The 27,517-nt window shown below is 45.1% G+C and overlaps 1 protein-coding gene across 1 annotated transcript; it reads left to right on the forward strand.

Annotated features, from left to right (window-relative positions):
- Positions 1–431: 431 nt before the first annotated feature.
- On the forward strand, positions 432–26,382 carry LOC309636033 (UPF0728 protein C10orf53 homolog; the record flags this gene model as incomplete). Its single annotated transcript, XM_082408036.1, is given in 4 exon segments — positions 432–461; positions 465–528; positions 8,884–9,003; positions 22,393–26,382. Coding segments are annotated over 4 exon segments (360 nt in total). The 3' UTR covers positions 22,539–26,382.
- Positions 26,383–27,517: the final 1,135 nt, after the last annotated feature.

Consider the following 27,517-nt stretch of genomic DNA (forward strand, 5'->3'; position numbering starts at 1 on the left):
TATATCATAGAAACGGTAAAATGATTAAACGAGATAACATGGAAGGTGCTTATCTTGTCGCCTGACACATAACTTTCTGTAACTAGCTGTAAACGCTGGCTATTGTTGTTATTTATCATTAACACTTGCCATACCAAGTTGAAATTCCATGTTTACCAGGCTGCGCCAGTTACGAGAGCAAGTGGCCTTTTTGCACACCAGCAGCGGGCACACAGTAGTTGGTGCAGGCATTCAAGAAGGGAGACTCCTCACCCCCAGTCCCTACGCCAGGCACTTGGCAGAGGACTTCGGGTGCAGGGGATCTTCGAGCTCCACGCCCACCCTCCGTGGCCCCTCCCACCCACACACGACCACGCCCATTCCCAAGGGCCTGAAAAGCAGTTGCCTAGCAGTGTGTATTGCCCCGTATTGCCCTGGCAGGAGGCCCAGCCATGCCCAGGAACGCGTCGGTCATCATGCCCTAGGGGCCGTACAGCTCAGTCGGCCTGTCAGTGGAGCACCGCACCTACCGCCTGGAGGGCCTGCTAGGTAGGCAGCTGAGCGCCAAAGGGTCACCCAGCTGAGTGCGCCCAGGTGCACCCCAGCCTCTGAGCATCTGTGCAGGCCGTGCCCTCTGCCTAGACCTCCTTCATTCCTCAGACCTAGACCGAGTGCTACTTCCTCTGGAAAGTCGGCCCTAAGCCCCACAGCTGCAGGATGTTTTAGCATCTTCCTCTGGCTTCTGCTGCCTCAATATTAGAGCGGGAAGAAACATACACTGTGAGCCCACTGGGTGCTGGGTAGTAAATGCAAATTACCTGGATAGAAAATATTACATACCCTGCTTTACACATTGGGAAACTGAGAAGCAGGAATATTAAGTGACTTTTCGAAGGTGCGTGGCTGAAAAATGGCAGAGAGTCTGTCCCTTGATCATCCATTCACGCAACAAACCTTCACTGAGCAAGTAATATGTGTTGGACACTCTTCCAGGTACTGGGGACACACTGGTGAACATGATATGTGTCCTTAAAGTGACTGTGTCATTGTTGACTGCTAACTGACAGCTGTGCCAAGGCTCTGACACAGGAGCGTAATCATAGTGGGACCTGCCACTGGCCATAATTGGAGGGGAGAGGACAGAGATCTGGAAAGGTTTACTTGCCTGAATTACATCTGAGTTGAGCTTTAAAGAATGAGGAGAAGCTAACCAAGTAAAGAAAGAAAGAGCATTCCGGATTGGGGGACTAATATCTGCAAAGTCTGGAAGCATGAACAAATGACCTATGTATTTGTTGAACTGATGCGAAGATGAGGCTAGAGAGGTGGACAGGGGCCAGATCCTGCAGGGCTGTGTAGTATTAGGCAGGGGAATGAAACTGTGGCTGCTGTGAGTTGAACAGATTAGAGGGGGCCAAGAATGGAAGCAGGGAGACAAGGGACTGTTGTGGTGGTCCAGGGGAGAGATGATAGTAGCTTGGACCAGGACAGCCTTAAAGGGGTGGTGGGTTAAAGTAAAAGTAACAGTACTCCCTAAGAGGATGGAGATGGGAGGCGAGGTTCCGGGGGCTGTGCTCCAGATCCAGTCAGTGTCTGGCTAGAAAACCCTAGAGTTCACAAAAACACTGTTTGAACTAATAAAAAAAAATCAGCACAGTTTAACTATACAGACTCAACACACAGGACTTCCCTGGTGGCACAGTGGTTAAGAATCTGCCTGCCAATGCAGGGGACACAGGTTCGAGCCCTGGTCCGGGAAGATCCCACATGCCACGGAGCAACTAAGCCCGTGCACGACAACTACTGAGCCTGCGTGCCTAGAGCCCGTGCTCCACAACAAGAGAAGCCACCACAACAAAGAATAGCCCCTGCTCGCCGCAACTAAAGCCCACGTGCAGCAACGAAGACCCAATGCAGCCAAAAAGTAATTAATTAATTTAAAAATATCAACACACAAAAATCAATTGTAATTCTGTAACTAGCAATGAACCGTCTCAAAAGGAAATTAACAATTCCATTTACAATAGCATCTAAAAGAACAAAACACATATGAACAGATCTAACCAAGGAGGTGCAAATCTTATACACTGAAAACTACAAAAATTGCTAAAAGAAATCAAAGAAAACCTAAGTAAATGGAAAAATATACCATGTGCATGGATTGAAAGACTTAATACTGTTAAGATGACAATACTTCCCAAAGCAGTATACAGATTCAATGCAATTCCTATCAAAATCTCAATGGTGGTGTTTTTGCAGAAATGGAAAAACTCATCCTAAAATTCATAGGTAATTTCAAGGGACTGAGACTAGCCCAAACCATCTTGAGAAAGAACAAAGTTGGAGGTATCACACTTACTGATTTCATAACTTACTCAAAGTTACAGTAATCAAAATAGTGTGGTACTGTCATAAGGATAAGTATATAGACCAATGGAATAGAATCGAGAGTCTAGAAGTAAACCATCACCTTTATAGTCAATTGACTTTTGTCGTGAGAGTCAGGACTATTCAATGCGTAAAGAACATTCTCTTTAACAATTTCTACTGGGGAAAGTGGATATCTACATGAATATATTTTGAATGAAGTTAGACCCTTATACCATATATAAAAATTAACTCAAAATTGATCAGAGGTCTAAGTTTAGAAACTAAAAAACTCTTAGAAGGAAACATAGGGGCAAATCTGAATGACCTTAGATTTGGCAAGTATGTCTTGAACACCAAAAGCATAGGCAACAAAACAAAAAACAGAACAATTGAAATTCATTACAGTTAAAAACTTTTGTGCATCGAAGGACACTACTAAGAAAGTGAAACGACAATCTATAGAATGGGAGAAAAGATTTGCAAATCATATATCTGCAGTCAGGACCTCTCACTGTCATTGGGATGCTTAATAGGCATCTCGGACCAATATGTCCAAAATATCTAAACCAGCCTCCTAATACTCACCAGTGCCTCCTGCATTTTTTCCATCTCGGTTCATAGCAGCGCCATTCTTTCACCTACTCAAACCAAAAACCTTGCAGGCATCATTCTCTCCTCTCTTTCCCTCACACTCCCCATCTAGTCTAGCAGCACATTCTGTTGGCTCTATCTTCAAAGTATCCCGACAGAATTCAACCACGCCTTAACCTCCCTGCCACCACCCTCGGCCTCTTTGTCCAAGCCACCGTCAGTCATCTCTTGCCTGGATCACCGCCCTGGCCTCCTCACTGAGCTCCCTGTGACCACCTTGTCCCCTGCAGTATGTTCTCAAAGCCAGGTGTTGCCATTAAACCTGAGTCAGAGCATGGCCCTTGCCTCCAAGAGCATTCTGGTTGCTCCTTCAGTGACCTGCCAGGCTCCTGATGACTTCCCTGACCTCATTTCCCCCTGTTGCTACTTACCCTCTCGGACCAGGGCTCGACCCCGTGTCCCCTGCATTGGCAGGCAGATTCTTAACCACTGCGCCACCAGGGAAATCCCTGGTCTTTTCTCTTTACTCTCTCAGCCTTCAGGTCTTTCTCAAAAGTCACCTTCACAGACAGGTCTTCCTTGAGCATCTCCATTGACAATGTCGACACTTCCCTCAGCCTCCCTCTTCCTTATCTCCCTTCCCTCCTCTTTTATTTCTTCCTAGCACTCATTAGTACCCAACGCAACATACATTTCACCTGTTTCTCTTGTTATCCTTCTCTCCTACCGGGATGAATGCTTCAGGGGCTCAGGGATTCTTGTTTGTTCTGTTCTCTGCTGTGTCCCAGAGTCTGGAACTGTGCCTGGCATATCTGAAGGACTGATAAATACTAGTTAAAATGAACCTGCATGGAGCGAATGCTGGAACCACAGAAGGTGAGACTGTGGAAGAAGCAAGGGAAGTCAGAACCAGGCAGACCACAGGACATGGGCAGTGGTCCCTCTGAGGGCTGCAACGGTAGGAGAGAACCTGGAGGTACAGAAGGCAAGTGAGATGAGGATTTCAAGAAGAAAATAGCTAATAGGCACCAAACTGTTAGCAGGAGTTATCTCTAGAAAAAGATAAATCCATGGTTGATGAAAGACATAGAAAGAGTGTTCCCAAAGACCTGTGATGGGAGGGGAAGTTGGCACAGTAACTTTGGGGGGCAACCTGGCAGTGTCTTAAAATTTAACTGTATACTGTAGAATCCAGCTACTCCATTTCTCAATTTCATAAATATATAAAAACTCGCACATGTACATGGAAACATGCCCATGAAGATTTTCTGCATTCCTTGGTCATCTTGAAAAATTGGAAACAACCGGAAAAAGGAATGACTGGATATATTGCTGTACATCTGTCACATGAAACGCAACACGGCAGATCTGTGTGCACTGATGGGGCTGGATTGCCACAACCATTGTGTTAAAGGAATAAAGCATATTCCTGAATTTTATGTACACTATGAGCTCACTTCCACTGAAAAAGACAAAAGGAGGGGGAGGGGAAGAATTATAGGCGATTTTTAAATCTATGTCCTTTACTTTTCTGTAATTTTTAAGGTTATTAAGAACTCATCAGTCTGCATTACATTTATAATCTGATAAAATTTTAGAGTTTAAAATATGTTTTTACCAGCACAAGTGTTTTAAGAAGCAAGAAAGGAGATAGGTCAGAGCATGAATCTGCTGGAAGGGTGGGGGAGAACTGGGTGAGCCATTGAATGTGCTAATGGGTCTTCGCCTCTGAGGATGCAAGTTCAGGAGAAGGTGGGCAGAGGCTCCGACTGCAGGAGGTAAAGGGATGGTAGAGATGAGGAAATAGAGAGCCCAGGCAGCTCTTCCCACAGTAGGGGAGGGGAAGGCGTATTTTAAGAGAATCAAGGGGAGAATTTTTATGGTTGAAGGAGACTTGAGTATTGCAAGGTATCAGCAGGTGGTTGATTTTTAAAGTTAGCTTTGTATATCCCTGAATGGTAGTTCATATAATACTGGCAGCCAACATTTACTGAGGGCTGGTGGCAAATGCCGGGGTGTTAACAGAAGCAAAGCAGGGAGCATCTGCTCCCCTTTCTCTGTTCAACACTCCCCCCATCACTTTAGACCCAACTAACATCACACCAAGCACAGAGTGGTGCATTTGCAGGCTCTCATTTGTAAAATCTGCCTCTGAGTTCTGTGCATTTCTTTAAAAATCATAGCCCTTTATCATTTCCCGAAACCCTGCTGGCTTTGGAAATATGCCTGATCTCTCCTGAACTTACCATGCCTTAAGCAATCTGAAAAGTTTCTTTCTTTCTTTATTACCCATGAATTATAATAGCTTAGCAAAAATGTCCTGACTATGGCCTCAATACTGATGAAATTAAACTAACTAATGCTTAACAAGAAGTGTTAATTTCCCTCGCCATGGTTGTGCCTTGCCTGCTGTACTTAAGTCTGCCAAATGACCTGCTAAAAAGGAAAAGACTCATAAGAATAGAATCCATCCTTATTTAGCTAAGTTGCTCTGTGTGCCATCCTCCTGTCCCTAGCTACGCATTAGCTACACACGTTAATAGTCATTGGCTTTGCATCTGTGCCGAGCAGAGGAGGGGGAGATGCCTGTCTGTTTGCCTTGACTTCCTAACCAGCAACATGTAAATCATTTGCAGGTGGCGCACAATTCCACCAGTACTGAGAAGAGGGAGACTTTTCCATATCCCTCCAGCTCACCCAGATCCCCCTTGAAGAATGAGATGCCACTTCAAAGAGTCAGGCTTTCTGCGGGTGGCCTTACAGATTCTGGTTGATTTATGCTGGAGTTAGCCACTGCCTTTGCAAAGACTTTGTTGCATGGAGTATATTTATCTGACCTTTCTTTGAATAGACAACCCATAGCAGCTCATAGGAAAAAAATGGGTCCTCCATGTAGAGAGGTGGCATTTGGATGAGCTGCAGGAATTCTGGTGCTTCTCCGAGTTTGATCCCTTAGGCCTGCACTGGCCGCCCTACAGCTGGGCTCAACACATCCTGGAGTGGTGAGAAGGAGACAGGTATCCTGAGGATGAGTAGATGAAGTAGACTCGGAGGTGGCTTATCGCTTTAATAAGACTCAGATTTACGTCACTCGGGGTCCAAAAGAGTCGTTGGAGGTGCCCAGCGCCATTAGGAGCTTGTTTATTCAACAAGCTGTATTAACACCAGGCCCGGGGTGGGGGGGGCGGGGAGGACGTACTGTGGTCAGTGAAGGAGACACGGGGCTTTGTAAGGCAAAGTGAGGACTGACATGCTCTGTTGAAGAGGATTTCTTCCTGTAGGGCTTCATTTGCTCAGATGTTGAGGCATATTCCCATTTTTGGCACTGCCGCCACCTCCATAGGGTGGGTTATTCGGTGGATTAAACCCTATTTCTTAGGTAAACCTTGCCACGAAAGAGTGCTGCTGTTCTCATAAAACAAACCCCAAACGCAGATGTTACATGAGGCTTGGTGAGATGTGCTCTGCAGGGAAAGGGCCATAGCAGGCTGTGGGGTACACACCTTCCCGGGTCTCCTTCTACAGAGCCCCTCCTCCCTTACACTGTGGTCACAGGGACCGGCCCCAGGTGGAACCTGCACCCTTCTCTGCAGAACCCCCAGGATTTAGAGAGCTGGTATTGTGTGTTATCAGAATAGAGGTAGCACTTTGCCCCCAGAGGTGGGGTGTAAAGTGGGCATGGAGAAGCTGTTTTGTTCCTGATTTCTCCCAGTCAAATTGAAGTACATGTCCCAGGAGCGTCTTCAGACAATGCAAAGCCAAGGTCATGGAGGCCAAATTGCCTCCTACCTACCAGCTTGCAGCTTTTCCCTCTCTGGCTATAACTCCCCTCTCCAGAGGGGGCGCTGCTGGGGGGAGTATCTGATCCCCAGAAATCTCTGCCCACAAACTGCCTTTATGCCTCCCTGGACGATTCACTGGCCATTCCAAACTGAGTGGACTGCTTCATTTAAACAAGTCTCTGGTCCAAACTGAGTGCCTTCCTCTAAAGATGTTTAAGAACAAGACACTTAAATAGGATACAATAACATAAATATGCCAGAGAAAAAGATGCCGGTGTTCTGTAGAGAGAGGTGTTAGCAGTCAGTCACAAGGACAGTTAGGGCCACCACTGGGTGCCCAAGGAGCACTATCTTGTTAATGGAGATCCTCGCTGAGTTGCTTTTTGAAGTTCCTTTCCAGAAGTGAAATTAAAATCACGCAATTAAAATGTTCACAGTTGGGGCTGGATGTTCTTGAACTGATTGAAAGATGAAGAAGTGGACATGGCAACATTTTGAAACAGCAATTGTCTCTGTAATTAAATGCAATTAACTGACATAGCTGTTTGCTTTTCTCCACATAGGACTGATTGAAATGCTAAGACTTTAAAAAACATGCCCACCATCTGATTTCTCTTTCCATTCTAACCACAATTCTCACCAACGAATGAAGACTGCCAAAGGTGGTGATTTAGTGAACCAGCTCTAACACTGAGGTTATAGGGTGAACATATCAGGAAACATGGGGAGAAATGTGCTGGAGAAAACAGAGCTCCAGGCTGTTCCATGCACATCATTTCTCCTAAACCCATATACCCTTGCATTTCCACAATAGAGAATAAATCTAACAATTTTCCCATAGCTGATCTCTAGAAAAGGAGCTGTTGAATGTAATAACCAAAATGCAGATTCCAAAGGGGAGAATAAAAATTTAGTCCATTAGCTTTAAAAAATTCTTTTCCCTGATTTTTATAGAAAATCTAGAATATGCTAAAAGAATTTTTTTTTAAGTTTCTCATAATCTCACCACAGAGAGATAATCACTGGATATTTTCTTTTTTCCTAATATATACACATTAATTGCACTGAATACATATTTTATTTATTTATTTATTTAGTTAGTTAGTTAGTTAGTTAGTTATTTAGGCTGCACTGGATCTTCATTGCTGTGGGCAGGCTTTCTCTAGCTGCAGTGAGCAGGGGCTACTCTTCATTGAGGTGCACGTGCTTCTAACTGCGGTGGCTTCTCTTGTGGCGGAGCACGGGCTCTAGGCGCACAAGCTCAGTAGTTGTGGCGCGTGGGCTCTAGAGAGCACTGGCTTTGATAGTTGTGGCGCACGGGCCTAGTTACTCCGCGGCATGTGGGATCTTCCCAGACCAGGGATCAAACCTGTGTCCCCTGCATTGGCAGGTGGATTCTTAACCACTGGACCGCCAGGGAAGTCCCTGAATACATATTTTAATATATATTCTACATGTACCCTGATTTTTTGCTTATATTATGATTATTTTTCTTGCTATTAAAAATTTATAAACATTTTTGAAATGTCCAAATAAAATCTCATCATATGCATTTGCCACCATTTACTTGACCATCTTCTTATTATTGGGCATGTAAGTTATTCACAGTATTTTGCTATTATAGTAGTACAGAAGGGAATATCTTGTTGCAAAAGTCTGTATTTCTGATTTTTTCCTTAGGGAGCTTTCTTATAAGTGCAATTTCCTGGGCCAGAGATTAGAATCATTTTTTAATTCTAATTTTTGTGAGGCATTTGAGGCTTTTGGTATGTACTTCCAAATTGCCCTCCAGAAAAGTGACCAATTTGTATTTCCATCATCAGGGTAAGACTTTACCTAATTCCGTATATCCCCTCCAACATTGAGCATCACCTCTATAAGAAAGGCTCAAAAACTTTTCCTAGAGAAAGCTCATATTTTCATTGATCATATGGCTCTGGGGTAAATCACAACCAAAACCAAAATTTTTCAGGTCTCTGGCTGTGCTTCCCAGCGAAGGGGAGGGCACATCGGGGCCAGTGCCAGGTGGGCACCCACCAGGGATGTTGAGTTACAGCCATGAACAACTGGAGAGCAGACCAGTCGCTGCCATCCATGAAGACACCTGCATATCAGGTTCATCTGTCCCCATGGCACCCACATCCTTCCCCATCTTTTCCAGCTGTGTTGGCTAAAGATGGACACCAGACCATCCTAGAGAAGATAGAAGACTGGAATGTGGTGGAACTCATGGTGAATGGAGAAGTTGTCTTCCACTGCAACATCAAAGACTTGGAGTTTGGTAAGCCCTTCCCACCAGCATTTTGCCTTCTCTGGGACACTTCCATTTCTAGTTGAAGTGGTCGATGTGTCCTGCCCATATTCAAATTGGGTTTCTTTCTGAGTTTTAAATTCTTACTCAAAGCCCCATGCTCTGTGGCACATGAATGAGCGCATCCTAAACCATACACAGTAAAGTGCTTGATGCTCTGGGCTTCTTCCCAGAACGCTGGAAACAGAAGAGGGATGGAAAGAAAATGAAGTTTTAGCTCTAGACGTCAAATGGGACTGTGCAAATTTAGGGAGAATAGGTTGTTTCGTTGTTTTTCATTTTAATAATGTGTGTTTTATTATTATTTACCTTGAAAATGGTTTTTGTTCTGTTTGATTATTCTATCTAGGCTAGCTAAGACAATCAGAGTTGATATGCCAGCAGTGTATGGCATCATCAGCTACATTCTATGGATTTCTTTGCCTCAGAGAGCTTCTGGCCCAGCAGGCTGGCATCAGGCATGCCTCACTCTGCTCAAAGTAAAAGCTTTCCCAATCCACTAATACTCTATAAAGGCTGGGACCTTTGGAAATGCTCTCCTAGTGGAAGCCGTATGTTTGTCTTATATGACATGACATTGTATATAAAGCTGGCTAAAAGAAAATTATATCTATTTCCCTAGGAGGCGATGGTAAACTAGACCCACTGTGCAAAGAGGCCAGGAGAGCCGTACTAAATACCTACTGATCTCTTCATTGGAACAGGCATCTGAAGTCAGCAGAAGAGCAGGTGCCTCCCGCCGTTCTGCAGTACAAGCAAAAGCGGCCAGTCCAGGCCGTGGATGCTGGGCTCAGGCAAGGCAACACCCCCTGTCCCTCAGCCTGCACAGCCAGGTTTCTCACCTGACTGCAAGGAAACGGGGCCCGCAAAAGTAATAAAACCACACCATTTGCAGCATCTCTCAATCTCAACCCATAGGGAGAGCCCTCCAATATCAGGTACACGTTGAGCTGAAGGAAATAATAAAAAGTAATCTAATAACAAAGCGCCATCCCTTGCTAATAACGCAAAGTTGCCAGAAGCATCAGAGATTCCACTCTATAGCAGTGAAGAGCTAGGAAGAGGTAGAATTAAGGATAAGGCAGGAGGGGGATGGTGGGAGGGAGAATAGTGGGCTTTGAAAATCTGAACCAGAAGTTAATGTCAGTATTTGGAAACCTGCCTATTCCTACAGGTTTACTTCTTGCTCTCAATAGAATAATATTTAACATTGTAATATATAATTACCTAATGACAAATCTTCATTTATTTTCCTTTAAAACAAGAAAATGATCTGCCTTCTTTTGCATTAGCCAATCCAACAGGCTGGTCTGAAGAGGGTCCGAAAGAGGCCGGGACAGAAGCGGAAAGTGGCTCCCTGTCTCTTTTCTTGGAGGAAAACACAGCCAGCGGAGTTAAAGAAGGGTTTTAGCTGTGGTCAGTGTCAACCTCAGCCGTGTCAAAATGACGTTCATTTTATTTTCAGGATCTTTGCACCAAACTGTAGCATGCATTCTTAGCTGTAGAGTAAAGGAGAAGGGAGAAATGCAGATATTGATCTAATGATGTTAACCGTGAGGTCATGGTAAGAAGGCATCACAGAAGAAAGCTGGATTCCTTCACAGAAGACTCCGGGCGCCGTGTTTGAAAGAGAAGGGCTTTCAGGGCCTGTGACGGGCAGCGGCTGGCTCTGGGTGCACAGCCCGCAGGGATGCGGGGCCACCCTGCTCCCTGCAGCCTCACTGCACCTGGGGAGCCATCCTTCCCATTGCTCCAGGGAACCTCAAACCCCCCTGCGCCCCAGAACTGCAAAGGCATCTGGTACTCCATGAAACCACTTGGCCAAGTTCTTTCTCGCACGTGATGAAATAGGAGATAGAATTTTCATTTTCAGCCCAAGTTTCACTTTATCAGATTTCATTCAGAGATTACGAATCACTTAGGATGCTGGAAATATTTAATCATCTTTGCTGAGAACCTGAGGCTAAAAACAAGTCTTCCTCCCGGTGTCTGGTGCCGGTTTTCACACGTCTTTAGTAACCCTGGATTTAGTCCCTTTTTCTCAAAGATCAGTTTAAGTTATTATTTGTTTTCATATAAACATTTCACTACAAAAGAAGTACATTTTCATTACAGTAAAATGAAAAACTACAGGTAAAGATAAAGTATAAATTTGATAACATTTTGGTTTATTTCAGTTGGGGTTTCTTCCATTTATATCTGAATGTTCATTAAGAGCTAGACTTACATAGAAATGGATTTCACCAATTTGGGATCATGCCGTATGTATCCAATTACGTACCTTAAGTTACGTACGTAACTTAACGTTTTATGTTGAACCTCTTCCCATGTGACCAAAACATTTGCTGACTGTCTAAGCATTCTATCTTGAACCAGGGAAATTTCTTCCTGCTTGAATGGTGCTTCCTACTTTCACTGCCAAAAGCTCTTCTGCTGGGATATAACATTGCAGGCTTTCCCATCTGCATTTGGTGTGGTAACTTCAGCTCCTCAGGCTCCAGGACCCCAAAGTTAACTGGTACAAGGGGTCTACCCTGCAGCCACCTTGCCCTCCTCTGACACACCCTCCACCCTGGCCTGTATTTTGTCTCAGAGCAGCGCCCCCATACACCCAACCTGCTCTCCTTTCCCCCACGGCCAGAGCAGAAGGGCTGGTAAGGGGAGGTTGCATACGGTTCTAAGAAAAAACCAAGTGCAGAAAGCTTCTGGGAGATCCTGTGCCCAGGGCGCTGTGTTCCAAGTTAGATCAGAATGAAATGATATATGAATCAGCACTACTGGAAAAAGCCCCAAGGTTACCTCTGGGCGGTAGGCTTGGAGAGATGGGTGGGGTGAGTGGAGGGAGGAGGCCTGCAGGACTATCATTTCTTCCTTTTTGTAAATGTTCTCAATGGTGGAATTGATTTTTACTTTGCATATGAGTGTGAGTGTGTGTGTGTGTGTGTGTGTGTCCAGGAGGGGGGTACTTTTCAAATAAACATTTAAAATAAAATCAAGAATTCGGCATAGAGGTCGCCTGTCTATATAACCTAGCTCTTCTCTGTCATTCATTTAGAAGAGCTTTGTCTTTGGAAATGTAATCATTTTTTGGTCTGCAGAAACGTGCCCTCATCCTTCTCCTCTGCCTCCCTCTTACGTCTTCTTAAAAAGATATCTCCCTGCAGAGACACAGGAAACATGGCTTGCTCCCAACTGAAGGTAAAAGCACTCCATGCTTCAACAAACTAGGCATTTGGACGCCTTTTAATGCTTTTAAAGTGCCACTTAATTAAATCACATCTAAGTTTTGTAAGACGTCAAATCAATTTCTTCCCTATTGGAATGTGTAAAGAAAGTGTCTTTTCAGAATAAAATTAGAAGCATAGCTGTATCTTAGTTTTTTGATGAAATTTGGAATCTCTAAGCTCTTTTCATCTAGTTTAAAAAATTTTTTAAAGAATGGAGATTTTTAGGGGTCACCTTGGGCTTGCTGCCTGGGGCCTTGCTGGCTGTACTTGCTCTCTTGGTGAGTTCACCCTTCAAAACCTTGACAAACAAAACTTGTGACAAGGCCATATGTAAGAGAACTGCGTCAAAAATCAGTTTCCAAGGTAAGCTCCTGGGACATTTGAGCAGTGAAAGGATGGGGAAGACCCCAAAGGACTCTGAACACCCTCAGAAGCCAATATACCGGGATTTGACACTCAAATCCCCCCCGCGTCAAACATTCACCCCCAGCTTGTGCGCTTTGTGGGCACCATGGGGGGGAACAACTCAAGGGACAACGTGTGTACACCCTGTGAGTGCCAAGTTTCTCGAAGAAACATGCAGTTGGCCAGATCCAGGTGAAAAACGAGAAAATGCTACCCCAGGTCGCTGGCATAAGGCACAGAGAAATTTTCTTCCCAAGCTGCTTGAACAGTTCATGCGAAAGTGTCTATTTGTGGTTACTTGTACAGTAGTGTGATCAGGGGCTCCAGTCCTGGCTGTGAGCTGACGCTCTGAGACTGGGGTGGAGACCCGAGCTCTCCTCCATGGGGGCCAGAGGTCACCCTCCGTGAGGCCACAGAGTTGGGACGGAGCAGGCTGAGTGGCACTAAGCTGGTAAAAGGAAACAGCAGGACAAAGAGCACAGTGACCGCCCCTGGACCTGGCCCCCGGGGGACACCACGGGGAGTGAGCTATGATGGCCTTGCGGAGCAGGCGCCCATGCGTCACGGGAGCTACCGCTCAGCTCCAGCAACGCCGCTGCTGGGCAGGAGGAGGCGGGCCTGGAGGTACCAATCTCCTCAGTTTTTGCAGAAGAGCCAGAAATCTGGATTTTTATTTGAAATTCTTGGTTTTAAAGTGTTGGCTCAATTTTTTGGAAAAACACAGTGCCAACCACAGAACAAAAACCACTGCGCCCGGCCCATTAGCAGGATGACCATCTGTTCCTGTTCACCTGGGGCCCCTTCAGTTTACTCCTTTGGTCTGGATGTAATTGTCCCTGTAAATCACAAGGTCACCCTTCCCATGAGGCCCATAGCCCTCCTGTCTACGATGGTGGTGTGTGTCCACTACTCTGTTCTAGTGAAACCATTTGGTTATGCAAATGAAAAGCAAACACTCTGTTTACTGATCTCTGAAATGAAGACATTTGAGAAGCTGGGCCCCTAAAAATCCTTACTGTTCCCTGTGATCAGGTACGAGGGGACCCAGTTGTAGGCAGAACTGCACCCCCCAAATCATGTCTCCTGATGGCAAATGTTCCTTCTCTAAGTGAGGTGTTGGACTACACTTGCCTGCATGGTTACAGAGCTTTTTGAAAGTGTGTGTTCCTGTTTGAGCAGCTGTTTAGAAGAGATCAAGAGCTGAGACCCAGAAGAATGGTAAGTGTCAACCCCCTCTTCATGCAGGAGTAACAGGTTGGGGGAAGCTCAGGCTAGCCTGCATTACTGACACCCTCAATATATAATATTTAAGACCAAAGACTTCTGACTCTAGGGATGCACTGATATTGTGATCTTTTGTCGGCAGTTTCTGGGCTCCATTCCCAAGTTCTGAGTCAGCAATGGAACCCAGGGATCTGCATTTTATCACGTGCTTCAGCGATTCCCATCCACGTAAGCCCTCAGCACTCTGAGAAGAGTGGTCTTACGGTGGAGTTAGGGCAAGAGCACATCCCTGTAGGAAGGGCGGGATTCCCCTGTGAATGGAATGGAGTTGCCCTCCCTACGTCATCCTGGGCAGGGCAGGAAGGCTATCCCCAGACAGGTGAGCTGGGATGCTCCTTCCCTCTGGGCCTCGTGTTCTTGGGCCTGGATTCCAAGGAACCTAAGAGGGCTTGGACATTGTCCTGGAGCATGAGAGAAGCCGGTCTCCGCAGCGTGGAGGTAGGTTGGAGGTTAGGCCAGAAAGTATCCTGTGGCTGGTACCCCATGAGTGTGACCAACTATCCCAGAGCCTCCAGCAAGCTCTGGACTTCTGAGCTGTGATGTGGGGACTTAAGGGAGGGATCTACCCTTCCCGGTCTGTGTCTACTCTTGGGCTGGAGAGAAGAGCAAGGGAGAAGGAAGCAGGCCCCCAAGATAGGCACAGCAGCAGCAGAGGCTTTGGAAGGCAGTGGGCCCGGAACCTGCTGGAGGTGACTCCAGGCAATATGGAGGAAAGCCACCCGGAGGGGAGGCCCGGAGAAGGTGGGAGACAATGGGGTTCCCCCCCACCCTCCTGTCCAGACAAAGAGAGTGTGGACTTGTCCTCAGCCACACGGGAGGACACTGCTGCACAGACTTGGACTTCTGTTGCTAATCTTTCACTTGTACTCATGAGCTAAGAAGAGCCAGGCAGCCTTTGGGTTAGGCATATAAAAATTATTTGCCTTTCTATATATATCTGTTTAATAAAAACACACACTTACATGATTAGCTTTTTTACTTTGGATAAAAAACAATGCAAGTGTTCTTACTTGGCAAAGTAAGTGCTGATTCTTGAGGAGGGAAAAGGGGGCTGGAGAGGGAGGCACATGTCCCTGAGAATGTGTCAGAGTTCGGCCATGTTTGACCTGCAGACACCTTCTGTGGATTCTTTTTTTGTTTTTTTTTAAAGTATTTATTTATTTATTTATTTATGGCTGTGTTGGGTCTTTGTTGCTGCACGCAGGCTTTCTGTAGCTGCGGTGAGCCGGGGTTACTCTTCGTTGTGGTGCACGTGCTTCTCATTGCGGTGGCTTCTCCTGTTGTGGAGCACGGGCTCTAGGTGTGCAGGCTTCAGTAGTTGTGGCTCGCAGGATCTAGAGTGAAGGCTCAGTAGTTGTGGCACATGGGCTTAGTTGCTCCGCGGCATTTGGGATCTTCCCGGACCAGGGCTCAAACCCGTGTCCCCTGCATTGGCAGGCGGATCCTTAACCTCTGAGCCACCAGGGAAGTCCCCTTCTGTGGATTCTGACACGATGTACTGCCCCTCTCCAGGGGAGTGAGCCCGCGCTTAAGTGAACTGCTGTTACTGACGTGAGTGTTTTGTTTGTTTGTTTGTTAATTTTATTTATTTATTGGCTGCATTGGGTCTTTGTTGCTGTACGTGGGCTTTCTCTAGTTGCAGCAAGTGGGGGCTACTCTTCGTCACAGTGCGTGGGCTTCTCATTTCAGTGGTTTCTCTTGTTGTGGAGCACGGGCTCTAGGCACGTGTGTTTCAGTAGTTGTGGCACAGGGGCTCAGTAGTTGTGGCTCACGGGCTCTATAGCACAGGCTCAGTAGTTGTGGCACACGGGCTTAGTTGCTCTGCGGCATGTGAGATCTTCCTGGACCAGGGCTCGAACCCGTGTGCCCTGTATTGGCAGGCGGATTCTTAACCACTGTGCCGCCAGGGAAGCCCCAAGTGTTTTTGAACAGGGAAACCTAGACTGAGAACCACGCCTATGATTTTTTATAAAGTGCTTCTTTTTCAACTTTTATTTTAAACTTAGAAGTATATTTCTGAACTACTATAACTGTTGTGCTACAAGTTGTTCCCCAAATTCATTATGTTTTTTCATGCCTTTTAAGTCCTACCACTGACCACAGGGCAATCTGGTGTAGGATACCCCAGATCGGAAACCCCAAACTTTTCAGAGTTCCTCAATGCAAAACGTCTCTCTTTTTGCTGGCTTTCTCCTCGTGCTGCTTCCACCTCCCGGAATGTCCCTGCTTTGTTCTCTGGTTGACAAGACCTTGCCCAGTTTTCAGGTTCCCACTCACCTATCAGGTGCTCCTCTAGGCCTTCCCTGCCCCCACCCCACTCCTGCCTACAGCACCAGGTACAGCCCCCAGCGCTTCCTACCGTGTGGTATTCCACACGGAGGATGCTGGCTTGCTTCTCTCCCCACTCTCCCTGTTCCTCTACATGCTGAGCTCATCCAGGAAGAGGCTCTCTGCTCTTTGCCCCTGTGCTCTGGATGAGTGGGGTCAAGTTCAGCAGCACATCGAAGGAAAACACAAACTAACAGTGGTTGAAACCAGTTAAAAGGGGGAAGTTGTGATGGTTAATTTCATGTGTCAGCTTGACACGGGATGCCCAGATATTGGCTGAAACATTACTCTGGGTGTGTCTATGAGAGTGTTTCTGGATGAAATTAATATTTGAATCATTAGATTGAGGGAACCAGATTGCCCTCCCCACTGTGGATGGGCCTCCTCCCATCGGCGTAGGACCTGAATGGAACAAAAAGGCAGGGGAAGGGAGAATTTGCTGTCTCTGCCCGACCTTCTGAGCCGGGACATCTTCTTCTCCTGCACTCAGACTGGAGTTACACCACTGGCTTTCCTGGGTCTCCAGCCTGCAGACAGTAGATCGTGGGACTTCTCAACCTCCATAATCATGTGATCCAATTCTTTATAATGAATCTCTCTCTCTCTCTCTCGCTATATACACACACACACACATATATATAAACAGATATAGATATAGATAAAGAAATAGATACAGATAGATATCTCCTATTGGTTGTGTGTCTCTGGAGACTCCTGACTAACACAGAAGTCCAGACTGTGGCTGCTCCTCAGTCACCAGAGATCCCGAATCCACCCACCTCACCGCTCCACCCATCTTAGCACGGAGCCTCCTAGTCCATGAGGGCTACTGATTTGCAGCCATCAGGCTTGTGTTGCAAGCAGCCAGAAAGAGGAAGGAGCAATAGAAAGGGTTTGCCCTTCTCTTTAAGAAGAATTCTCAGAAGCCCCATATGATCCTGCATTTACATGGCCAAAAGGGACCAGGAAATGAAGATGTTCAGCCAAGCAGCAACGTGCACTAAAACACCTTATTACTAGAGAAGATGAGGAGTACAGCTAATGTGGAGTGACTAGAAACCTCAGCCACATGCTGGCACAAAGTAGATGCTCACCAGACATCTCCTGTATCTATTAAAGGGGTCTCGGTCATCACTGAAGGATTACAGTGCCAGGTCTTGGGACAAGCTGAGTGTTGCAGGTCTGGGAACGTTTCTAGGTAGTTCAAAAGCCCCTCTCCTCGTATCTCCTTCCTCCTCCTAAATACTCAGGCAGACTCATCACAAAATATCTACTCTCAGGAATTCCCTGGTGGTCCAGTGGTTAGGACTTGGTGTTTTCACTGCCGGAGCCCCGGGTTTGATCCTCGGTTGGGGAACTAAGATCCCACAAGCCGAGCAGTGTGACCAAGAAAAAAAAAAAATCAACTCTCCCTAAGTTAATCTAGAAATGTAATGTTAGCCCAATTAAAATGCCAACAGGGTTTTTTAGAAACAAGAAAAACTGATTCTAAAGTTTATATTGAAATATAAACAAGCGATAGTAGTCAAAAATAGAATAGAAATCTGAAATCGACAAACAGAGGAATGTAGGGTATGATAAAGGGCTTTCCAAATTAGTAAAAAAGAGTGCTTCCTCTGAAAATGTTGTTAGACAATGGGATAGCCATCTGGAGGAAAGCTGGATTCCTCTAACCTTATCCCAGAATAAATTCCTGATGGATCAAACATTTAGATGTAGTAAATAAAGTCACATACTTGAAAATTTTTATAAACTTGAAGTGAAGAAGGCCTTTCTAAGTATGACTCAAAACCCAAAGATATAGACAAACAAATGGATAAATTTAACTCAACAAGAATAAAAACGATTTTGTGTTTTAAAAAATGCAAATGACATCAAAATGCAAATGACATTAAAATACAGATAAGGAAAGGCATTTTCAACTCATATCTTTAATCTATACAGAGCTTCCACAAATCAATAAGAAAAAGATTAACAACCCAACAGAAAAAAGGCAAAGGACATGAACAGACAATTCACAGAAAAGGAAATATACATGGTCCTTAACAAGGAAAAGATGTTTAACCTCACTCATAATAAGATCAACGCAAATCAAAAATGAGATATTAAATCAAAAAAATGAGACAGCATTCCATGTTGGCAAGGATGTGGGAAATAGACACTCATGCGTTGCTGGCAGCAGTGTAAATTGATAAAATGTCTGCAGAGATATCAGGCAATATTTGTCAAAAATTTAAAGCATATCTCTTTTGATTCAATAGATTCCTCTTATCCTGAATATATACATCTGCAAATACAAATTTCTACATGAACAAAAATTTTTTACAGCATGGCTTGTAATAAGAAAAGATTGGAAGCTGCCCCATATCCACTAACAAGGGATCGGTTAAATAAACCACAGTTCATTCAAGCAGCGGAAACCTGTGCATCCTGTAAAAAGACCGAGAGATATTTTTGGAGCACTGTTATGAAACAGTCACCAAGATATATTATTTAAGTCCAAAAAGGCATGAAAAATATGGCTCAGAAAAGTACATACTGTTACTATTTGTGAAAAAAAAAGAGAAAGAGGGCTTCCCTGGTGGCGCAGTGGTTGAGAATCTGCTTGCCAATGCAGGGGACACGGGTTCGACCCCTGGTCCGGGAAGATCCCACATGCCGCGGAGCAACTAGGCCCGTGAGCCACAATTACTGAGCCTGCGCATCTGGAGCCGGTACTCCGCAACAGGAGAGGCCGCGATAGTGAGAGGCCCGTGCACCGCGATGAAGAGTGGCCCCCGCTTGCCACGACTGGAAAAAGCCCTCGCACAGAAACAAAGACCCAACACAGCCATAAATAAAAATAAATAAATAAATATTTTTTTTTAAAAAAAGAGAAAGAATATATGTATATACATTGAATCTGCATAAAATATCAAGAAACACGCTTGGGGTAGCAGAGAGACAGCAGTGAGAGGGAGACTGCTTCACTAGACACCCTTTTTACCTTTTAAATTTGTATTTAAATTTAAATTTGTATATTTTATTATACAATAACATTAAATAAAAATTACATAAATAACGTTTAAAAAATAAAGCAGTTAGGTTTAGATTGACAGAGAAACCAGATCACAGCAGAGCAGAGGGCTGTTGACAACACAAGAAACAAGAATCAACTGAAAGACTCTCTGAACTAAAGAGAGAATTCAGTATATGGAGGAAGATCCAAAAATTAGTTACCTCAAGAGATGGTGCTGGGACAACAGGACAGCACATGCAAAAGAATGAAGTTTGATCCTGACTTCACACTGTATACAAAAATAACTCAAAATAGATGAAAGACACATATGTAAGAGCCAAAACTATAAAACTCTTAGAAGAAAACACAAGGGTAAATCCTCATGACCCTGGATAAGGCAATGGTTTCTTAGATATGACACCAAACACACAAGCAACAAAACCAAAAAATAAATTAGACTTCATCAAAATTAAAAACTTCTGTCTTTCAAAGGATAGCATCAAGAAAGTGAAAAGACAACCTACAGAAATGGGAGGAAAAAATTTTTAATCGTACATCTGTTAAAGGACTTGTATCTAGAATACATACAGAATTCTTACAATTCAATAATAAAAGAAACCAAATAACCCAGTTTTAAAATGGAGAAAGGATCTGAATAGACATTTCTTCAAAGAAGATATACAAATGGCTGACACAAGCATATGAAGAGATGCTCAACACCATTAGTCATCAGGGAAATGGAAATCAAAACTACAGTGAGGTATCACTCACACGCATTAGGGTGGCTATTATCAAAAAGTCAACAAGTTTCGGTAAGGATATAGAGAAATCAGAACCCTCATACACTGTTGGTGGGAAAGTAAAGTGGTGCAGCTACTTTGGAAAATAGTCTGACCGTTCCTAAAAAATTAAAACACAGAGTTACCCAGCAATTCCTCTCCCAAGAGCAATGAAAACATATGTTGACAAAAAAGTTGCGCATGAATATTCATAACATTTACTCATAATAGCCAAAAGTTGGAAACAACCCAAATGTCCATTAACTGATAAGTGGATAAACCAAATGTGATGTATCCATACAATGGAATATTGTTTGGTCATAAAAAGGAATGAAGTACTGGTACATGCTACAACTTGGAAGAAACTTCAAAACATTTATGCTAAGTGAAGTAAGCCAATTATAAAATACCACATATTATATGATTCAATTTGTATGAAATGTCCAAATAAGCCAATAGAGATAGAAAGCAGGTTAGTGGTTGCATCGGACTTGGGGGGCTAGCAGGGTGGAGAATTGAAGGGCTGATAGACTATGGGGTTTCTTTTTGACATGATGAAAATGTCCTGTAATTGATTGTGGTGATAGCTATACAAGTCCGTGAATATACCAAAAACAATTGAATTGTACACTTTAAAATGAGTGAATTGTATGACATGTGAATTATACACATATAAAACCGTTACCAAAAAAATCAGTTACCTCCTCTCTCCGAACTATTTGAACAACTTTAAAAAGAATGAGATACTATCTATATCTATCTATAGGTGCTGGTTTTGTAAAGATGTCCACATCATATACATGTGAACAATTGTGCAGTCTGTGTATAGCGTGTGTACACATTTGCACAAGTAAAAATATGTCAGGAATCTTGCCCAGGGTCACCTGCGATCAAGGCAAATAGATAGGAGGGGAACTTTCCTTTTTACTTTATATACTTCTATGTTATTTGATTTTTTAAAAATGAGTACTTGCTGTTTTATTAGTATACGATAAAAAATAAGAAAAAGGCAAAAACTGAGCTCCTTTACTGACATCTGTCAATTATTGAGCCCTTGCTAAGTGCCATACACTGTTCTGACCTCCTGATGCACCTGATCTCATCTCATCCTCAAAAGACTCTTATACAGCCCTTCACAGTATTTTCTCTTACTGGGTGGGAAGACTGAGTCTCAGAGGAGGTGAGGGACTCAACCAGGCTCTCTCACACAGCTGAGAGGTGGCTGAGTTTGGAAGCTGAGCCCTCCTCTACGGGCTAAACCCTCCTCTACGGGCTAAACCCTCATCCTAAGCCTAAGCGTTCCAGCTCCACCCCCTCCCATTGCTGGAATGAGACTCGAGCTATTTTTGTAATTTTCCCCAAACCGACCTCCTTTGAGTCTACTTCAACAACAATGGATGACAACAATAATCTAGTTAAAGTGTCATATAAAATAAGCCAGGCTTGTGCAACAAATTTCAAAGTTCACCAAAATTAAGTAAGAGCCTAAATAACACCAAAGAGGCTCAGAGCAGCCGGTGATCAGGCTCCAAGGCTTGACTGATTCTTGTCTTTAAAATGTTCCAGTCGTTTAAATATTCATTAGGAATTCAGCATCACTGGGGAAATGGGTTAAATGAACTAAAGACCACAATTCACAATGGGAAAATATCCCAAACTACTTGTTGATTACTGTCCTTTCTGAAGTGAGGAGGGGGCTGGCACTAATGCCAGGCAGCCCAATGGCATTTGAATAGCGTATGCCTTCCTGGGAACTGTCCTTAGAGAAACATCTATTTTCCCTGGTTTTGAAAAATGCTTCCAAAACATCTAATCGTGTCTCAGTAGTTTTCTGTAGAAATAAAAAACAAAAAAACAAAACCAGCGTGGTGTTTTTAACTGTCCTAAATAAAACTTTTCTCAATTTGCTACAAGCATTAGCACTTTATAACAAGGGTCCCAGTATTACTTGTTTGCTTATAACCACGAAGGTATTTACAAGTGTTTCTAAATGTATTTCTGTACCAGCGCCCACATATTGGCTCACCCCATGGTTCTGTCCATGGTCCTCTTCTCCCTTCTCTCTAAGGTCACATCCACAGCTTCAGCTATAATTGCCCAACACCTTTCCCAGTCCTGATTTCTTTGCTAAGTGCCAGATGCCAAATTCCAGTGGTCTAGTTAGGAAATTTTACCTTCAAATGTCTTAAGCCAAATACAGTTGGCTTAAGAAAATAGGAAGTACATTGGTTTGTCTAACTGAAAACTACATGTACAGCTTCAAGCTTGGTTGGATACAAGTGCTCAATCAGTGACAGCAGACTCTGTCTCCATCTCTTGGAATTGGCTTCATTCTCATGCAAGCTGACCCAAAGTAGTGACAAGATGACAAGCTGCTTCAGGCTGACCTTTCACTTGCGTAGCAGCCCTAGCAGGAAGAAAACTTTACCTTCCCAAATGTTCCAGCAAAAGCCCCAGGGCTTGACTCTCATTGGCTCAGGTTGAGTCCTGTGTCCATTTCTGAATTAATCACTGTGACTTGGGTTGGTCATGCTCACTTCTGGAACTGAGAGGAGGGGGACTCAATCCTATTGGAACCAAAAGGACTGTGTGGGAGAGAGGTTAGTTTCCCAAAAGGAAAATAGAGGATCTGTTTCCAGAATAGATAGAAGCTGAGTAACTAAAACGAAAACAAAAACAAATAGTTGTCCCACATCTCCTGAACATCTCCAATGAGATGTCCATAGACAACCTGCAGTAAACCTAACACATCTGCTCCCCAACTCGATCTCTCCAACTGTATTCCTCTCGATAATTAAAGTTATGATCAATAACCTACTTAATTTGGAAACTTGGAGACAGCCAATTACTCTTTTAACATCTTCGCTTGTTTCTGCCTCTGAGACACCGCTAATCTGTCCTTTCCTCGACAATGCCAGTGCTTCTGCCCTAGTTTGGGATTTCAACATCTCTTGCCTAGACTATTTCACTAGATTCTTAATCTTGTTATTCTGTCTCCATTATCTCCTCCTGAAAACCACTCTACATTGCTGCTGAAATAATCTTTCTAAAGTATAAATCAGACCCTGTTTCTTCCCTGTGTATATTTTATGGGTTTTTTTGGCTGTCCATCATCATGGTGTGCTTGGGGGTCTCTCCGCATATGGGCCCTGGTGGAAGTCGAGTGTTGCCATGGGCAAGGAACCCACACTTGGGCAGTTGGATGCACCTTCCCCAGACCTTGACTCTAGAGCTCTTGGCACAAGGATGAAGAGAGAATGGATAAGGTGTTCTGTGGCTCCAGCTGTGGCAGCTAGCCCAGTTTCTGGAGTTATCCAGGCAGTCATGCCAACCACAGCCCAATGAGGCATGTGGTGCAGGCTGCCATTTCAGCAGCCACAGCCATGGGGTCCTCTCAGGCCTGTTTTGTTGTGTGACTTGAGCTGTTCCTCTGGCTCCCCTTGTCCGTTTTCTTTTTTTTTTTTCTTTATAAATTTATTTATTTATTTATTTTTGGCTGTGTTGGGTCTTCGTTGCTGTGCGCAGGCTTTCTCTAGTTGTGGCGAGCGGGGGGTACTCTTCGTTGTGGTGCGCAGGCTTCTCATTGCGGTGGCTTCCCTTGTTGCAGAGCACAGGCTCTAGGTGCATGGGCTTCAGTAGCTGTGGAACGCGGGCTCCGCAGTTGTGGCTCACGGGCTCTAGAGTGCAGGCTCAGTAGTTGTGGCGCACTGGCTTAGTTGCTCCGTGGCATGTGGGATCTTCCCGGACAAGGGCTCGAACCCGTGCCCCCTGCATTGGCAGGTGGATTCTTAACTACTGCGCCACCAGGGAAGTCCCCTTGTCCCTGTTTTTAGTCCAGCCTGCGTTCCCAGACTTCCTGGCAATTCTTTGAGCTCCCTGGCTTCCCCTCTCACATTTTCTTTTGAATCTGTCTCAGCCAGAGTCAGCTCTGTGGCTCACAGCTTGAACCCGGACTGAAACATCCCTACATGGCTTCAGGATAAAGCTTAAACTCTTCAGCCGGGCATCAGAGTCCTTTATGATGATATAGGCCTCACTCACCTCTCCACTTGCCCACTGTCCGCTCCACAGCCCTAAGTGACCAGACCAGGCCCTCCCGGTCTATAAGCCTTTGCACTCCTGTCATGCCCTACTTCACCTGGTAAATGCTGCCCGACTCAAATGGCTCATCTTTCCTCATCCCTGTCTCTCCCAACAGCCTGGTGGGCTCCCTTCTCTAGTCTCCTGCAGCCCTCATCCTCCACTGGCTCTGAACATATGCCTGGCACCTTGTATCCGCGTGTGTCTGTCTCTTAAGAGGGTCACAGAGCTCCTCAAAGCAGCAGCCATGTCCTCTTTCAATTCTCTGTGCCTCTTGCCCCAGAGCCTGGCGCACAGCAAGTGTCACCCAGTGAGCTCTCAATGACACGTTGGTCGACAACAGGAGGCTCGGATACCAGCAATCAACCCTTACTGAAGGGGCAGTGTGGCATTCTCGCTTAACAAAGCATGTTGGAAATTGCTTAAATGCCTTGGAGAAACGTGCTTAGTACAAACTGTTGCTGACAATTTCTTAGCATCTCCCTCTGGGGATCAGCTGACCTGCTAGAGGAAACTGTCTCCCTGGGCTCTTGGTAGCTGGAAAAACTCTGGGTCCGTGGAGCACAGAAGACTTGGCTCTCTCCTTTGGCCACTGTGGTGGGCAGTGGCTGTTCACTTCTGCGGCTTCCCTTCCACCTTCTTCCAGGAACAGCCCTGTCGTTAGGGCTCCACCTCTCCCCTACTCTTGGTTCCACTGGGAAGCCAAACTCTGCTCTGCTGCAGCTGAAAACTCGTGTCCGGCTAATCAGAGCACGACACCACCCAGGCGAGTGTGATTGGCTTTTCTTAGGCCAGTGTGAGTTAGGTTTCCTGTCACCTGGAACCAAAACGTTTTTCACTAGATCAGCCACCAAACACAACGGGGGTGCTCACCAAGATTAAACCAGCCACGGCTCAGAGCAGCTGGAGGGCCTTTGGGACCTGAGGCAGCTCGCTGCAGCTCCGGGGACCCCCACTCCAGTCTGGGACCTGAATCACCACCCTCACCCCTGCAGGAGCTGTTAGCACTCACCTCATCCTCCTCTTAGGGCGCCCCCAAATAAATCCACCTGCCTAGAGGGAGCCACGCACAAAGTTGGATTTATGGAAGCTTCCCTCGGGAGAGGGGAGAGGGCTTCTATCACATACTCCCAGGAAGGGATTTCGGTCTTCCTCACGGCCCTCGCCATCACCCCACACCTCACCCTCCTGGCAGAAGCACACACTTTCCTGTTTTCTCCTCAGGCAGCAAACTCCTCTTCCTTGTCTCAATTCCAGACAAAAGATGGGCTGCAGGCTGCAGGGCTTCCCTGGGTCAGCTGTTCTGAGCTAGGAAGCTATGCCTCATTCTTCATGTATGTTAATGAGTTCTCAGCAGACTGCCCGGCTACCAAGCCTGCTATCTGGAGCCTTAAGAACAGATTCAGAGAGTGAAGCAACTTGCCCCTGGCCACGAGGCTGCTGGGCAGGCAGGACTCAAGCCCAGTCTGCCTTCGGGACCCAGATGAAGCTCAGAAAACAGCGTGGCCGAGCTGTGTGCTGGTGGGGAAGGGAGAGAGGCAGCACAGGTGGTCGGGAACACCGGGACTCACTTCATCAGACGTGGAGAAGGTGTCAGAACATGTTAGGGCTTTTGGCAAAGAAACAGGAGTATATGTTGTGGAGTCTTTCCTGAGAAAAACGATCGTTAACAGTGATATGTTTGGGAAAATCACTCCATCTCCCAACTTGTTCAGTTTGTCGTGGTGATTGTTGTTTTCCAGGCGGCTTGATTTGCTCGCAGCATGAGTGACGCCCGCCCTGGCGTGCAGAGACGCAGCCCGGATGGCGCCCTTGGTGGTCCAAGCACGTATTTCTACAGGCTGTAAGATCCCAGCCAAAAATGCCCCCACCCCCAATCCCTTTACTGAACACGACAACCCTGGGCACATGTATGTTTGAGAAAATGCTTTGAAGGTTGGCCAAAGTGAAGTATGTGTGTCAACTTATGGAATGGGGACACAGGAAAAAAAAAAAAAAAGATGGCTGTTTTCTTTGTCGCCAACACAATGTGCACAGTTCAGGGTGGAGATTCAGAGCCGGGGTGTAAATGCTAATCCCCCTCTTGGGATCTGTGTGGCTGAGAAATTACTCAACCCCACAATTCTCAGTTTTCTCCTCTATAAAATGGGGGTGGTAATAACATCTTCCTCATGTGACTATTATGAGGATAAAAATGAAAGAACAAAAGGAGCAGAGCCCAGATCCTGGCACACTGTGAAGCCATCAATAAATGTTAGGGATTATTATGCTTTATTATTATCTGGAATGTCTCTTTATTACTCAAAGGACATATATTACTTTTCCCATCAGGAAAAAGATGAAGTTTGGTTTTTAAGATCCTCTGCAGTAAAACAGCAGTGTCTGTTTTCTTTGACCTTTCTTTTGGGTCCAGCAGTTCTGAGAAGGAAATGACTGCAGAGTTATTTTCACTTTGCACTTCAGCTGGAAAGAGAGGTGACAAACAGAATGGGAGACAGATAATTTTTAACACAATTCAACTCTGGCCTCCAATTTTTGAGAATTCCATCTTATTATGAAAGTTTCCTTAGTTATTCAAAGGAAAAACAGCTCACATCGCCTCCTCTCACTCCCCACATATGGAGAAAACCCAACGAGCCCCAACTGGACCCACACTGACCAATGTGGTTAGACACTGAACAACCATCATGGACTGACCACTGTGTCTGGTGCTCTGCCCATACCGCCTCACTTAATTCTCAATCAACCTTATGAAGAAGCACCTGAGTCCAGAGGTAACTGCGGCTCAATGGCTCAGGATAAGGACACTAGACCCCAACCAACTGGATGTGAATCCCAACTATGCGACCTTAGGAAAATTACTCAACCTCTCTGAGCCTCAACATCTTAACGGGTAGCACGAAAGTAATACATGTCTCATGTGGCGCAGTGAGAATTTAGAGGTGTAATTAGGTGGAAGAGACCAAGAACAGCGACTGGCACATAGTAAGTACTTGATAAATATCAGCTGTTATTGTTCTCACACCTACTTCGTGGCAGAGTAAGTAGAGTGGGCATCTATAGTTTGTTCTGCCCAACATCCATATTCTCACCTCCTGGAATCCACACCCCAAGTGTATTTTCAAGTTCCTCTTCCATTCATTGCACACAGTCTTGGATAGGCTGTCAATCAAAATACTCCAAGAAAGATATGGATGGCCCAAGAAATGCCAATCAGACATTCTTTCCTAGAATTTAACTCTTAAGGATAGTAACAAAATGACTGAACACGATTAGAAATCTAAGAATTCATCTTCAGAACAGCATGGACCAGGCTTTCCATTAGTTTCTATTGTCTAGATCCCCAGATCTATTCGGGTCACGTCCCTCCACCCCATGAGCTG

The sequence above is a fragment of the Balaenoptera borealis genome (assembly GCF_965194805.1).
Source record: "Balaenoptera borealis genome assembly, chromosome: 10".
In the NCBI taxonomy this organism is placed as follows: Eukaryota; Metazoa; Chordata; class Mammalia; order Artiodactyla; family Balaenopteridae; genus Balaenoptera; species Balaenoptera borealis.